Raw genomic sequence first — 12563 nt, forward strand, 5'->3', positions numbered from 1 at the left:
TTTATATTTGAGGTATATTCCACTTCAGACCTTACTGAGGAGATGGGCTACTAGACATGCATTCTGCAACTGGCTACCCTGCTTCTTTTACTCATTTTGAAGGTAAGAGTGTTTCTCTACATGTATCACTTTCTACTACATTCCACAATCGCTGTTTGAAAACACCTAGAATTTCTAACTCCTAGGGCAGGATATGGTTATAAGGTTTCTGATCTTTAAGATCTAAGATTATAAGTAATTGGAATATTAGAATAAATATTAATTGCACCCACTATTCTTTTTTTTAATTTAAATGTTTACTGAAAGCAAGAGTATATAAAAATAAGTAAAAAAAAAAAAAAAAGAAAGAAAGAAAGAAATGTAGAGGACTACAGATATAATTTAGAATCCAACGCACTCTTCTTAATGCACCATGAGTTTCCTGCTTGCTAATGTGTCTATGTCAAAAACCATTGTTACAGCCACCTGCCTCAGTTCTACCCTAAAACAATAGGTTGTGAACAGTCTATAAAGATAAAGATCTAAAAAATATATCACAACCTCTTAAAACTTAAGACTAATATTACTAATAGCATTTTCACATTTTCTCACAAAATGTATCACAAAATGATATGAGAACAGACGTTCCTCAACTTAAGATGAGGTTTTTCCAGATAAACGCATTCATTCTAAGTTGAAAATATTGGAAGTTGAAATGCACTTAATACCCCTAACCCACCGAGCATCAGAGCTTACCCTAACCTACTTCACCCATGCTCAGAACACTTACAAGAGGCTACATTTAGGCAATGTTACTTAACAGACAGCCTATTTTATGATTAAATGTTGACTATCTGAGGCAATTTAACAAATACTGTACTGAAAGTGACAACAGAATCCTTGTAGGAGGGGAGGGCAGTTGTCAGTGTGTGGGTTACTAACCGTCGTGACTGTGCTTGCCTGGGAGCTACGACTCGCTCGCTGAGGCTGACCAGCATCACAAGGTACTATGGAAAGAATGTTGTACTGTACAGGCACGTGGTTTATACCACATATCACTCGCCCCAGGAAAGATGCAGATTCAAAATTCCAAGTACAGTTTCTGATGAGAGCATGTTGGGGCCCCACAATAGTAAAGTCAGAAAATTATTAAGCCAAATCATCATGAGTTATGTGGTATGTAAAACAGCATCTCTGCAAACTCAGCTGTGGCGATTTGCTATGTTTTCTTCAAGGATGTTTCAGTAAACCACAAGCAGCTGAAAATGCAAAGTAACTATAAAAGCTAGGAGGGGAGAGCAGCGAGATTTTATTCCTTGCCACAGCCCAGGAACAAATATTTCCTCCCATCTTCCTGCTCGCCCACCTCTGATGACTTCTGCTGTTTGCTCAAGCGCTGCAGTTTCTCAAGGCAGTCATCGGCTCTCCTCTCACATCCCAAGGGTGGTCTCACCATGTCCCGTAAGTCTCCCTACCCAACAGTCCCAACTCCATGTCTCTTGCCAAGAGGTGTGTCCCAGCAAGGGTCTGACTTGATATATCCTACTACCTAACACACCTCTATCTTGAATGTCACAGAGAAATTTCAACCAACACACCCTGGATCCTTGTTTGATGAATGTTATCAGCCATCTAGGGGTCAAGGTTGAAAACCCTAGACTCTTATCTCTCCCTTCATTGACATTCCAACTTCACGATACAAGGGATTCCCTTAGTTTTCAAAAAACGGTCAGAGAGAGAAGACCCTCACAGCCCCAGAATGTTTACGGTTAAGTTATACTGCCCAAGATTTCATCAATTTGAAATCTGTTTGGGTTAATGATGTCATCGTATACAAATACATCTAGGAAAGCTGGAAAGTGAACTTGTTCACTTCTCAGTAGGAATTAGTTAAATCACTACCTCCTCCACTCACCTAACAGGGATGGGCAGGATTAAGAGGTGGTTTTGATACTGACTGCCAGAGGAAAAACCAGGCTAAGGCAGCATAAGGACATCGGTAACCTAAGTGCTACGAAAGGGAGAGAATTGGAAAAATTCAGAGACTTAAGAAATGTCCTTAAGACAAATTTGGTCCATGCAGTTGTTGTGCTCACAGAAGAGGAGTAAGAAAGACTTTCTTCTTTTCCACATCTATCCTCCCGCACATCCACTTCCTACTTTCAAGACACAGAATCCAGACTAACACTAGTACTAATGATACATCTAAACACTTAGCATTCATTGGTACAAAACACACTGCAAGACCAACTGTACCAACGATGCAAAGGCTTTTGAAGGTTAAAAATCCATATAATTAACATGAAAAAGCATATCCCAAAATTTTAACAACATCCCACCAAGAAATTTCTTCTGAGACCCCAAAATCTGAATAATAAGTTATTTAAGAACAATGTAGAATATAAAATCTTAAGACTGTAGAAAGAGCCTTAAAAGACACCTAGGAGAAACTCTTTCCATATATACCTTTGGGATTTGGGATATATGCAAGTTATTCATATGTTCTATGCAAACAAAACTCAACTAACCAAATCGGGGAGGGGGAGTGTATGTGTGTGGGGGTGTGAGTGGGGGGTGTATATTCATCTACTAAGAAATCAAGTTCACTTTATAAATACAAATCTAATTATTATCATTAAAAGATGTGGAATCTTTTCCTTTATAATCACTGTAGAGATCATTAAAATGTGACTTTCATATGTAAACTTGTTTTAATACCAAATAACCTTTACCATTGGGAATAACTTCTCCATCTTCCAAATTCTCTAATACTTGCATAGGAATTATCTAGACTGTATCTTCCCTGTCTAAGCTCTGTTAAGGGAAAGGGCTAGAGCTTCACATCAACCTTCTCTCTCCTTGTATTTATCTCAATACTTTGGACATTGTAGGTGAATAGCAAACATTAAGCGTTCAGTGAAATCGATGAGCAAATCAAACAATCAGATAATGGATGGGCTGTAACACTTTCCTTGTAGCTAACCTTCTGGTTAAAGCTGACTGATTTATGCTGAGCTGTTGGGACGGCTGGCCTCCAATGAGTAGACTGGCAGGCTGTGGGGAAGAGGGTTGAGAAACACTCTTCTCAATACAATACTTGTGTGTCACTTGAATTGTTAAAAGGAGCAATCATTGCTCTTCAATTTAAAATATTTAAGAAATACATGTATAGTGTGCCTAGTTACTTGATATAATAGTAATTCACACTTTCTCTTGAAGAAATACTCAGAATATGCAAAATATTGAATATCTAAATGCCTATGATTGGATGGGCTTTAGTTCTTATTAAATATATATGAAATATTTTTTCAGATTTATTTGAGAGACAGAGAGAGAGAGAGAGGGAGAGAGTACAAGCAGGGGGAGAGCAGAGGGAGAACAAGAAGCAGGTTGCCCACTGAGAAAAGAGCTGGATTCAGGGCTCAATCCCAGCACCCTGAGATCATGACCTGAGCCAAAGGAAGACGTTTAACCAAATGAGCCACCCAGGCACCCCCATACTCAGCCATACAAATCATTCTTTAAGCAGACAGTACTATGCTTTTCCCTACAAAGCCAGGATGAAGCCTCATAATCCTTCCCAACCCAGAGCTATGGGCAGTGACCACAGACCAAGGGAAGTCAGCACAGACACCATGTGTTCTATCACTGGATGAATGCAGGAACACAGAACACCATATCACAAAGGCTGTAATTTAAAATACGTACTTCAGCACAGACTACAGGATACAAATATGTGCACTAATTCACACCCACCCAAAACACCCTCTCCAGGAGTGCTCAGCTAACAGGTTAACAAATACTGCATCAAGAGACAACTCCTACAAACCCTTCTGCTCAACTGTTATTAGAAATTCTGCTAACTGGCAAATGGATCAAAGAAATGAGCTATAATTGGTGATGTCATCAGCTTGTTAATCGGCATAATGGATGCCAGAAATGTTTCTCCAGTTAAATTCACAGATTCAAGAAAACTGGATTGGCTCATATATTACAGGGGATCCCTCTCCCCGTTCATGAATAACCCAGTATGAGCTGCAGTCGTATCCTGGGGCCGGGGGGCAGACATCCAAGACTTGATCCCTAAACGGCCCTATAGAAACTGCAGGGTCAGAGGATATCTGGTGGCCTGATGCTGACACATTTATGGAAACATATAACCTAGAATTTTGTCTGTGGCTAGTACACCTTTCAGATAAGGAATGGAGGGTTCACCTGAGGGGCAAGACCTGGGACTTGTGCACAGAGGTCTGTATTGTAGACAGTTCTCCACCTGCTTGTCGGTCGATGTCAAATGCTGTGTATCTGAGACTACAGGAGTCTAGTCTAACCTCCCCCAACCTCTCATAACTGGTGACTCCTCCCTATGAAAAAGACATCTAATAGTTGGCCATGGCCAAACTGCTGAGACCCAGCACATGTCTGTATTGACCTGCAAAACTTTATCAAGCGCAGACAAGAAGAAAGTTGTCTATTAAACCAATGGACAAGGTGATGATGTGGGCATGAAAAGGATTTCCTTCTGCTTTTGCCAGTGGCCAAGAGGCACCCCTGGAACCATCTCAGCCGCCTGCATCACTGAAAAACAAGCAGAAGCCAAATGTGTGCGGATTCAGCATGTCCAGTCAGCTTCTATTTACTCGGCAATTAAAATCAGTCTCGGGAGGTGGTCTGAGGAGCTCCGGGAGCAGTGCCATGGATGGTGGAGAGCCATCTCAACAGGTAAGTAATGTCAAGAGCTTTCTACGCTTTCTGTCCTATGGGGTCAGAGGCTAAAACAACTCCCATGCAAATGTGATGCCATATTTGGCATCTTGAGTGCCGTATTTCCTGCACTCAAGCTACCGGTCCACATTTCCTAGGCCTCCAGGCAAGGACATCCATGCAACGGCACTACTGAGGAGCTCCCGCCTAATCTTCACTGGAAGTCCTTCATCTGCAACAGGCAAACTGAAAACCATGTATCAAGTGAAGACTAATGGATACATTTCCATAAAAGGCCTCTATGCAATGAACGTGCTCAATGAAAACCATCTGCTTATGGCTTGGTAACAGTATCTGGCAGTGCCTATCTTTGTGAAAAGACACTTTCAAAGGAAAACACCTAAAATTTTATTGTACATTTACCTCAGTAAAGTTTGATGATGGGAACACTCAATTTGAACCCCAATTAATATGAAAAGTTATTCCTTTCCCCAAAATAGAATCCGTTCTTCTAATTAGACTTATATTGGGGGGGAAAAAAACCTGCATTCAACTTTGTGTCCATAAATAATTTTGTAAAAAAATGTCTTTTTTTCTCTTTAGGTCATTACCTACATATCTTGATTTGCCTCCTGGTTCACAAAACCTGAAATAGTTACTATTTGATTCATTACAGAAAAATATCATTAACCCACCCAAAGTGGATTATATTTAAAAATGAAGTTAGATCAGTTACTCTGTTGATACCAATATGGAATTATCTGGTATTTAGAAAAAGCAAATCTTAAGGGGTGCTTAAGGTTGTGAGATGGAGCCATGTTGGGTCCATCCTGAGCGTGGAGCCTGCTTAAGATTCTCTCCCCCCCCGCCCCGTGCTCCTAACCCGAGTTGTTCTTTCTCCCCAAAACAAATAAGCAAATCTTAATAAGATAATATAATCCTGTATATAGAATAAAATCCCCTTGAAACAGGTATTTGCACCTGTTGTGCGCACACGCACACACATGCGCACGCACACACACACACGCAGTGCCTGGAAGGAAATGGAAGCACCGTTCCTAGCAGACACTCTGATTTGTTCTCCAAGAAGCATCCCAGGTGACATGCACCACAAAAATCAAATCTGGCGACTCCCCTGCATAAAAAACAAACAAACAAAAAAACAAACAGTGGTTTCTCATAACATGTAAAAGGAGAACCAAACCACTCCAAGTCTTGTCAGGTACTCAAGCCCTGGGGTCTGGCTCCTGGCTGCCTTTCTAACCGTTTGTCCCCAGCTTCCCTTCAGCCCAGTGAGAGGCAGCCTCACTGGCCTCGGCGCAGTTCCTGCAAACATTTTCCACAGGACCTTTGGACGTGCCATTTCCTCAGGCTGAAGCGTGATTCGAGCAGTCACAGGGCTCCCTTCTCCCCGGTGCCAGGCCTGAGATCTACGGTCACCCCCGCTAACTGCCTGCATAGCTGTGGTTCTGTGTGTCACACGGCTCGTGAATTGACGGTCTCAGTCCCCTTCATCTACTGTGCCTTCCTCACTAGGCGTGACATCTGTGAGGGACACACCTGGTCCCTCCTCTGCCATCTCCCTGCAAGCCAAACAGGTGCCCGGGACACAACACGTGCCAGGGGTTCAACAGGAGGTAAGCGAGCAGGACGACGGGAAAATTTCCTCTCTTTAGCGACTTCTGTTAGTGAGCATGGATTTGCATATTGTTTATAAAATGAGAGTTTAAAAAGAAAAAAATTACTGGTTAATTTGATATCAGAGATTATTTTTTTAAAAAACTGAGTTTCTCCCTCTACTCCTGTTCTAGTATCAGCGAATCTCTGTAACTCGTGCTTGTGACCTTCACTGCTTCCCACCCACCTCAGAGCCACAAGTGCGAGGACAAGTTGAACTGAAACGGGGCTGAAAACAGAATGAGAAAGGACTTTTATTTCACCACAGAAGATCTGGAGGTATCGCTTGATACGGGGTCCTTTTACCGCTCCCCAACTCCAGCCCATCCAGATGGTCTAAAGGAAGCTGCCGACTCCACGGCTCTATCGGTGGCAGACTACCAGACAGAGGTGGGGTACCAGCTGGGCTGATCGGAGGCAATTTGGAACACCAGGGGGGCTTGATTTTATCACGCTAAAACAAAGGCATCAGATTAAGGCTAGACAATATGTCTCTCCTGCCCTAAAATGCAATGATCTTCTGTCTCTGTGGAATGACATAAAACAAGGCAACTCTAAAAGATATCTTTGTATTAGACCACACAGAATGGCTGTTCCATCTCTGAGTAAAATTTAGTGCCTCCAGGGCCTGAGCTGCACCCCACCGCCTGATAGCCCCCACCATGTGATGCAGAAATCGGAAGTCTCCCAGAAGGCCCAGTGCTGGCCCCTCATGGTCCTCCACGTGCCCCAGACCCCGGGGATCCATGGACATGGGGCCGAGTCCTGGAACATCCTGCTTCCACAGAGAGCTGCACTCTTTCTTAACAACACTGGGGTTACAGGGTGCACCACACTGTTTAAAACCAGACTTTTCTCACTTAATTTATATTTATACACCATTAAATATTATTCAGAGGCTTTAAAAATAAACAAGATAAAAACTGAAAAAAAAGAGAATGTAAGCTTTAAGAACAGGATATTCTTAACTACCAAAACAATTCTATGTATCTACTGATTTATATTAACTTAGAGTCAACATGATTTTAAAATAAATATTTGAAAATACATACTAAGCCTAACCCTACATAAAATATAGTTTGTCAAATTTTATATATTTTCAGAAAGCTAAGATATAAAAAATAAGGTTAAGAACATACAAAATTAATTCTTTTGTGAGACTATTTTAGGGAATTCATACCCAAGGAAAAGATACACATCACAGATTATTTCCACACCCATAACTTTTTCATCTTGAAAAGGGAAGTTAAAATCATGGCGAGAACAGACAAATAGCGAAGAATAAAGTGGGTCTTATGAAAATTTTAACCCAATCTTTGGGTAAAGATGTCTCAAGTTCAAGATTTCATCACTTTCGACTGCTGACATTTTTTTTGTGCTTGTAATCAGAGAGTGTGAAATGTTTTCTACTGTTGCTACTTTTGATAAAATTACTACAATTACAGAATTCGTTATGATGGTGACAATTAAATTACACACAGGAGAAAATCTATTTAAGTGATATGCTTAAAGCAAAATAACTAGAAGCCAAACAAGGCCTGTTACAATGAACTTCTTATCCTGAGCAAAGATTTTTTTTTTTAAATAAGTAACACTGCCCAAAGTTTCTTCAAAATAAATACTGATACTGTATTTCCACATTTACTGTTTTGTACATTCTCTTTTCTTGGTGGAATCAATGCCTACACTGCCTTCATCTCCCTTCTAAAAGAAACAGCCTCGAGCCCTCTAGCAGAACGCCTCCGTGCAGGAGGTCACGCTTCGAAGAGGCCCCAGAGACAAGGACGTGTCCGCTCCAGTCGACTCTTCCCGATACGCATCACTTCTCTCGGCACCTACGCGGAAAGGCTTGGGAGAGATGCATTCTTAACAGCAGATTTGACCCAAGCACTTAGAAATTCCAGAGCGGTAAGCCCCTATCCCTACAGAATGCATCAATGGAAAGTATCACACACACATTCTTTAAAATTAAATAAAGGGAAAACGGAACTATTTTAATTATGGGAAGGTGGTAATGATATTCCAAAAGGGATGCACCAGCACATATTCCTGCAACAAAGGAACTTGTAAAAGAGGTTCACATACTTCCATCGCATGCACTGGATGGCTGTGGCCCTCCTTCTGCAGCTTTGTCCACAGTACAATCAGGCACTAAATCAAGCTCACGGTCACACTGCATTTCACCGCCAGAGGAGTTCCACATTCGAGAAGTGCTGTCCTCTTTCTGCCCGCTTCTCACAACCAGCAATTCTTCCATTTCTACGCTGCTCCCTTCCAGAGGAGTGAAATCGCCATGAAGTCCCTCCCCGCCATGCCCCTGGGGCACAGCGGGCTCACCAGCCATGTGAGAGCGGCGTCTCCCACCTGCGTGTGGGCCTGCTCTTCTGTGGGCGCCAGCCTGTTGACAAGGGCCTGGGGTCCCTTCGGCGGCACACGTTCCCTCCGAGGTCAGGCAAGCCCACGTCGTGTCTGCTGTGTCTTGTGGCGGTTTCTCGAGACTGGAGCTCATTTTTGCTGTTACGTCGGTCATGTCGACCGACCTGGGACTTCTACCAACGCAGGAGAAGTCAGCCATGTGCAGTATGTTTCTTCTCTCCGTCTGGGAAAGACCACCGCTGCGGCTCAACTGAGCCAGGCCTGCAGATGGCTGACATCCGGGAAGAAGAGGCTCCGAACTCCTTTCCCTCAGGTTATCAGGTGAGAAGTAATCATCGTAGGAGGACATGCCGCAGCCCGCAGTCTCGCCAGCAGGCCCAGCCGGGAGCGGCAGGGGGTGCCCCGACGTCCACAGCCGCACCCGCGGCCTGCCAGGCTGCCCACCGCACCTCTTCTTCAGTCTTTCTTCGGGGGGCGCCCCCAAGCTCTCCGACCGTCTTTTTCTCTTGGCTGAGGAACTCTCAGATCGTGACTGTCCCGAAGGACGGCATTTGGTTGCAGATAACATAGGAGACAAGCTGCATTTCTCGTCAAACACCATTCCGGCCGCTCCCTCGGACTGCTGCTTGGCGGGGGTGACCACCTCACCCGCGGGATCTCCTAGCCCACGAATCTCTTCTTTGGAAGGACTACCCATGGGCTTCTGAGGTGTTAACGGAGGGAGGCAACCAGGAGATGCTGCAGAATGGATGCTCCTTGTCTTCAGTGCAGGCGAAGAAACAATTTCATCCACGATTCCTCCCAGTGCCGCTTCCTGACTTCCACATCTCACCTTTCCACAAACATCGTCAAAAGATGAGTTCAGGTCACCAGCAAAGGATTCATCTGGAAAGTATTAATGAAGAATTAACTTTTTAAATGGTTTCAATTATTATATAAGTAACTTCCGGTTAGCTGATAAAACCATACTTCTTAAACACTGCTATTGGTTAAAAAGAGCACCGACCACATCCTGGTTCCTCTCATTTCCACCTGAGGACACCTGTCAGGCCAGCATTTCTCACTAAAGAACCCGGCACTGAGGGGAGAGCATGAGGGCAGTGGGGAGCTCACCTTCTGAGCAAGCGTTCATACACGTGCGCTCTCTTCCAGGAAGAGCATCCACACTCTGTCACTATATTCTCAGGAGGTCAATAATTCTAAAAGGAAAGAACTAATGCTACCAACTACGTCCAGTTCTAGCCTTCCACACGTCCTAGCCCACCTGACTCCCCCATTCTTCATGCAGGTCCTCACACCGCATTTATACTCAAAAGCGAACCAGCTGGGAGACCTTCAGGTTCGGACTTCCCACATTTTATGTATTTCTTGAGAATACTGCTGGGCTGCCACCCATCTCCGGAAAGCTACACACACCTCTCTACCTCCAGGCCTTGCCTTCACTCCACACTTTAATCTGGATCAGTTCTACTCAACACCCACCTCGGATGTCAAAACTCTCCAGATCCTCCCACTGCACCGGGTCTAGTCACACACATCCTTGTCCGTTATGCAGCACTCTGCCGCAAGTTCCCAAAAGCACGCGTCCTAGTATTAGTAGTATTCCTATCTGTCCCTCTCAGGCTAGATAGTCCCAGCGCACAGGCACTATTTTCTGGAATCTGAGGCCTCTAACCCAAAACTACTACAGGCTCTCCTTCTAAAGAAGAACGGAGGTAACCAGCAGGGAGCAGAGGGAAGCCCCTGGTGGGAGCGGCAATGACCCCACACCACGTCATGGAACGTGGCCAGTGAGGCACTAGAAATACAAGACACGTTTAGCGTAAGCAGCGGCATCAGTCGAGCACACTTTTCAACAAGCTGGCAAGCAAGTGTGCATGTCATGCAGCATCAATTCCGAGGTCAGACTGCCTAATTTTGAATCCCGGGCTGGCCACTCACAAACAACATCCACTTTTGCAAGCTGTTTCACCTCTCTGGCCTAGTTTTCTCATGGACACAATGGGGGTGACAATGGTAGTGAGAGAATTCAATGAGGCACAGCACATGAGGCACAAAGACCAGTGCCCAAGATGGGAAAAATGAAATCTGTGTTAGTTACTACCACTCGTGTCAAACGTCCATAAAATAAGTGCATCAAGTAAAAAATAAAAAGACGAAGATTATTTAAGACAGATGAGTAAATAATTTCCAATACACAACAAAGAGATTGTTAAGAATAAGCCACACTTGGGGCACCTGGGTGGCTCAGTGGGTTAAAGCCTCTGCCTCCGGCTCGGGTCATGATCTCGGGGCCCTGGGATCAAGCCTCACATCGGGCTCTCTGCTCAGCAGGGAAGGGAGCCTGCTTCCCTTCCTCTCTCTCTGCCTGCTTCTCTGCCTACTTGTGATCTCTGTCTGTCAAATAAATAAATAAAATCTTTAAAAAAAAGAATAAGCCACACTTGAACAGGAAGCTGCGATTTAAACTCCTGACACCTTCCTACCGTTTGTCATCTGTCACTGCTGTGGCTTTCAGATCTATGCTACCTATGTGGGCCCTTCTACAGGTGAAACTGAGTGGTCGTAGCACATTTCTCAAATGTACTCAAAGGAAAGCTATATAAGAAGGAAAAAATATCACTTGAACTGAAACTAGGGCTCCCAATTTAAAATGTATACATAATATAAAACCCTAATTTTACTCTTTCCAATGCTCTGCTTCTAGACAGCAATCCTGCCAGTTATCTTCTGCATCTCTACACACCTCACTGACCCTCCTCAGTCCCGTGTTCCATAGTGTCTTTGCCCATGGTGTGAAAGAAGCAGCTCTCAAACTGTTCTCAGTAATACAGTCTATAACATGCAATTTAGTACACAGAACATGATTTTTTTTTTTTTTTTCAAATGAGCAACTGAGTCTGTGCCAAGAAAGCAAATGCCTAGGAGAAAAACTACAGGGGCCAAGGGAGGTTTAAATCATGCAATGTCTCATGCCCTAACTGTACTCATGCAATGTCTCATGCCCTAACTGTACTCATGCAATGTCTCATGCCCTAACTGTACTCATGCAATGTCTCATGCCCTAACTGTAATCATGCAATGTCTCATGCCCTAACTGTAATCATGCAATGTCTCATGCCCTAACTGTAATCATGCAATGTCTCATGCCCTAACTGTAATCATGCAATGTCTCATGCCCTAACTGTAATCATGCGATGTCTCATGCCCTAACTGTAATCATGCAATGTCTCATGCCCTAACTGTACTACAAAACCTATTTTTTATTTTAATATCTAATTTCATGAATTCTAGTTTTTAACCAACTGTTCTTGATATCAGAAGAAACTCCAAATGAGAAATTCATCATATTCTCACAGTTTAAATATACCACAAAAAAAGAAAAAAATTCTACCTGAGCACAATGTATCATGTGAAATGTTCCAAGAAGCTTCACCTGGGGAGCTGGCTTGGTTATCAAGGGACTTTTCAAGCATCTGTGAAGCTGAAAACAATCACACACTTCATCAGACACAACTCTGACACATTAGTAGATGAAGCCCATGGTAAGCCTGGTTTTCCACACACCTATCTACATCTGGTACTTCATATCCCAGACCTACTATAAAACAGTAAGCACAAAAAACATACTCAAATCTATTACAGATGATGAGATTCATAAAAAATAATCTACACATATCAGGTTATAAAAAGGATTAAATCAGAGGATAATTAAGGTTAGAAGAGCTTTTGAGGGGTGCCTGGGTGGCTCAGTTAGTTAAAGCACCTGACTCTGGGTTTCAGCTCCAATCACGATCTCAGGGTCCTGGGATCAAGCCCCAGGTCGG

General features: G+C 43.5%; 1 protein-coding gene across 2 annotated transcripts in view; it reads right to left on the reverse strand.

Moving 5' to 3' along the window:
• MCPH1 (microcephalin 1) overlaps positions 1-12563 on the reverse strand; it is a 240879-nt gene that overhangs the window by 186951 nt on the left and 41365 nt on the right. For both annotated transcript variants that reach the window (XM_045086169.1, XM_004766753.3), the window contains exons 7-8: positions 12131-12220; positions 8446-9621 (exon numbers count right to left, since the gene is read on the reverse strand). In XM_045086169.1, coding sequence (XP_044942104.1) covers positions 8446-9621; positions 12131-12220 — 1266 coding nt within the window. The remainder of the gene's footprint in view (positions 1-8445; positions 9622-12130; positions 12221-12563) is intronic.

Source organism: Mustela putorius, unplaced genomic scaffold (assembly GCF_011764305.1).
Source record: "Mustela putorius furo isolate JIRA1106 unplaced genomic scaffold, ASM1176430v1.1 tig00000905_pilon_pilon_pilon, whole genome shotgun sequence".
Lineage (NCBI taxonomy): Eukaryota > Metazoa > Chordata > Mammalia > Carnivora > Mustelidae > Mustela > Mustela putorius.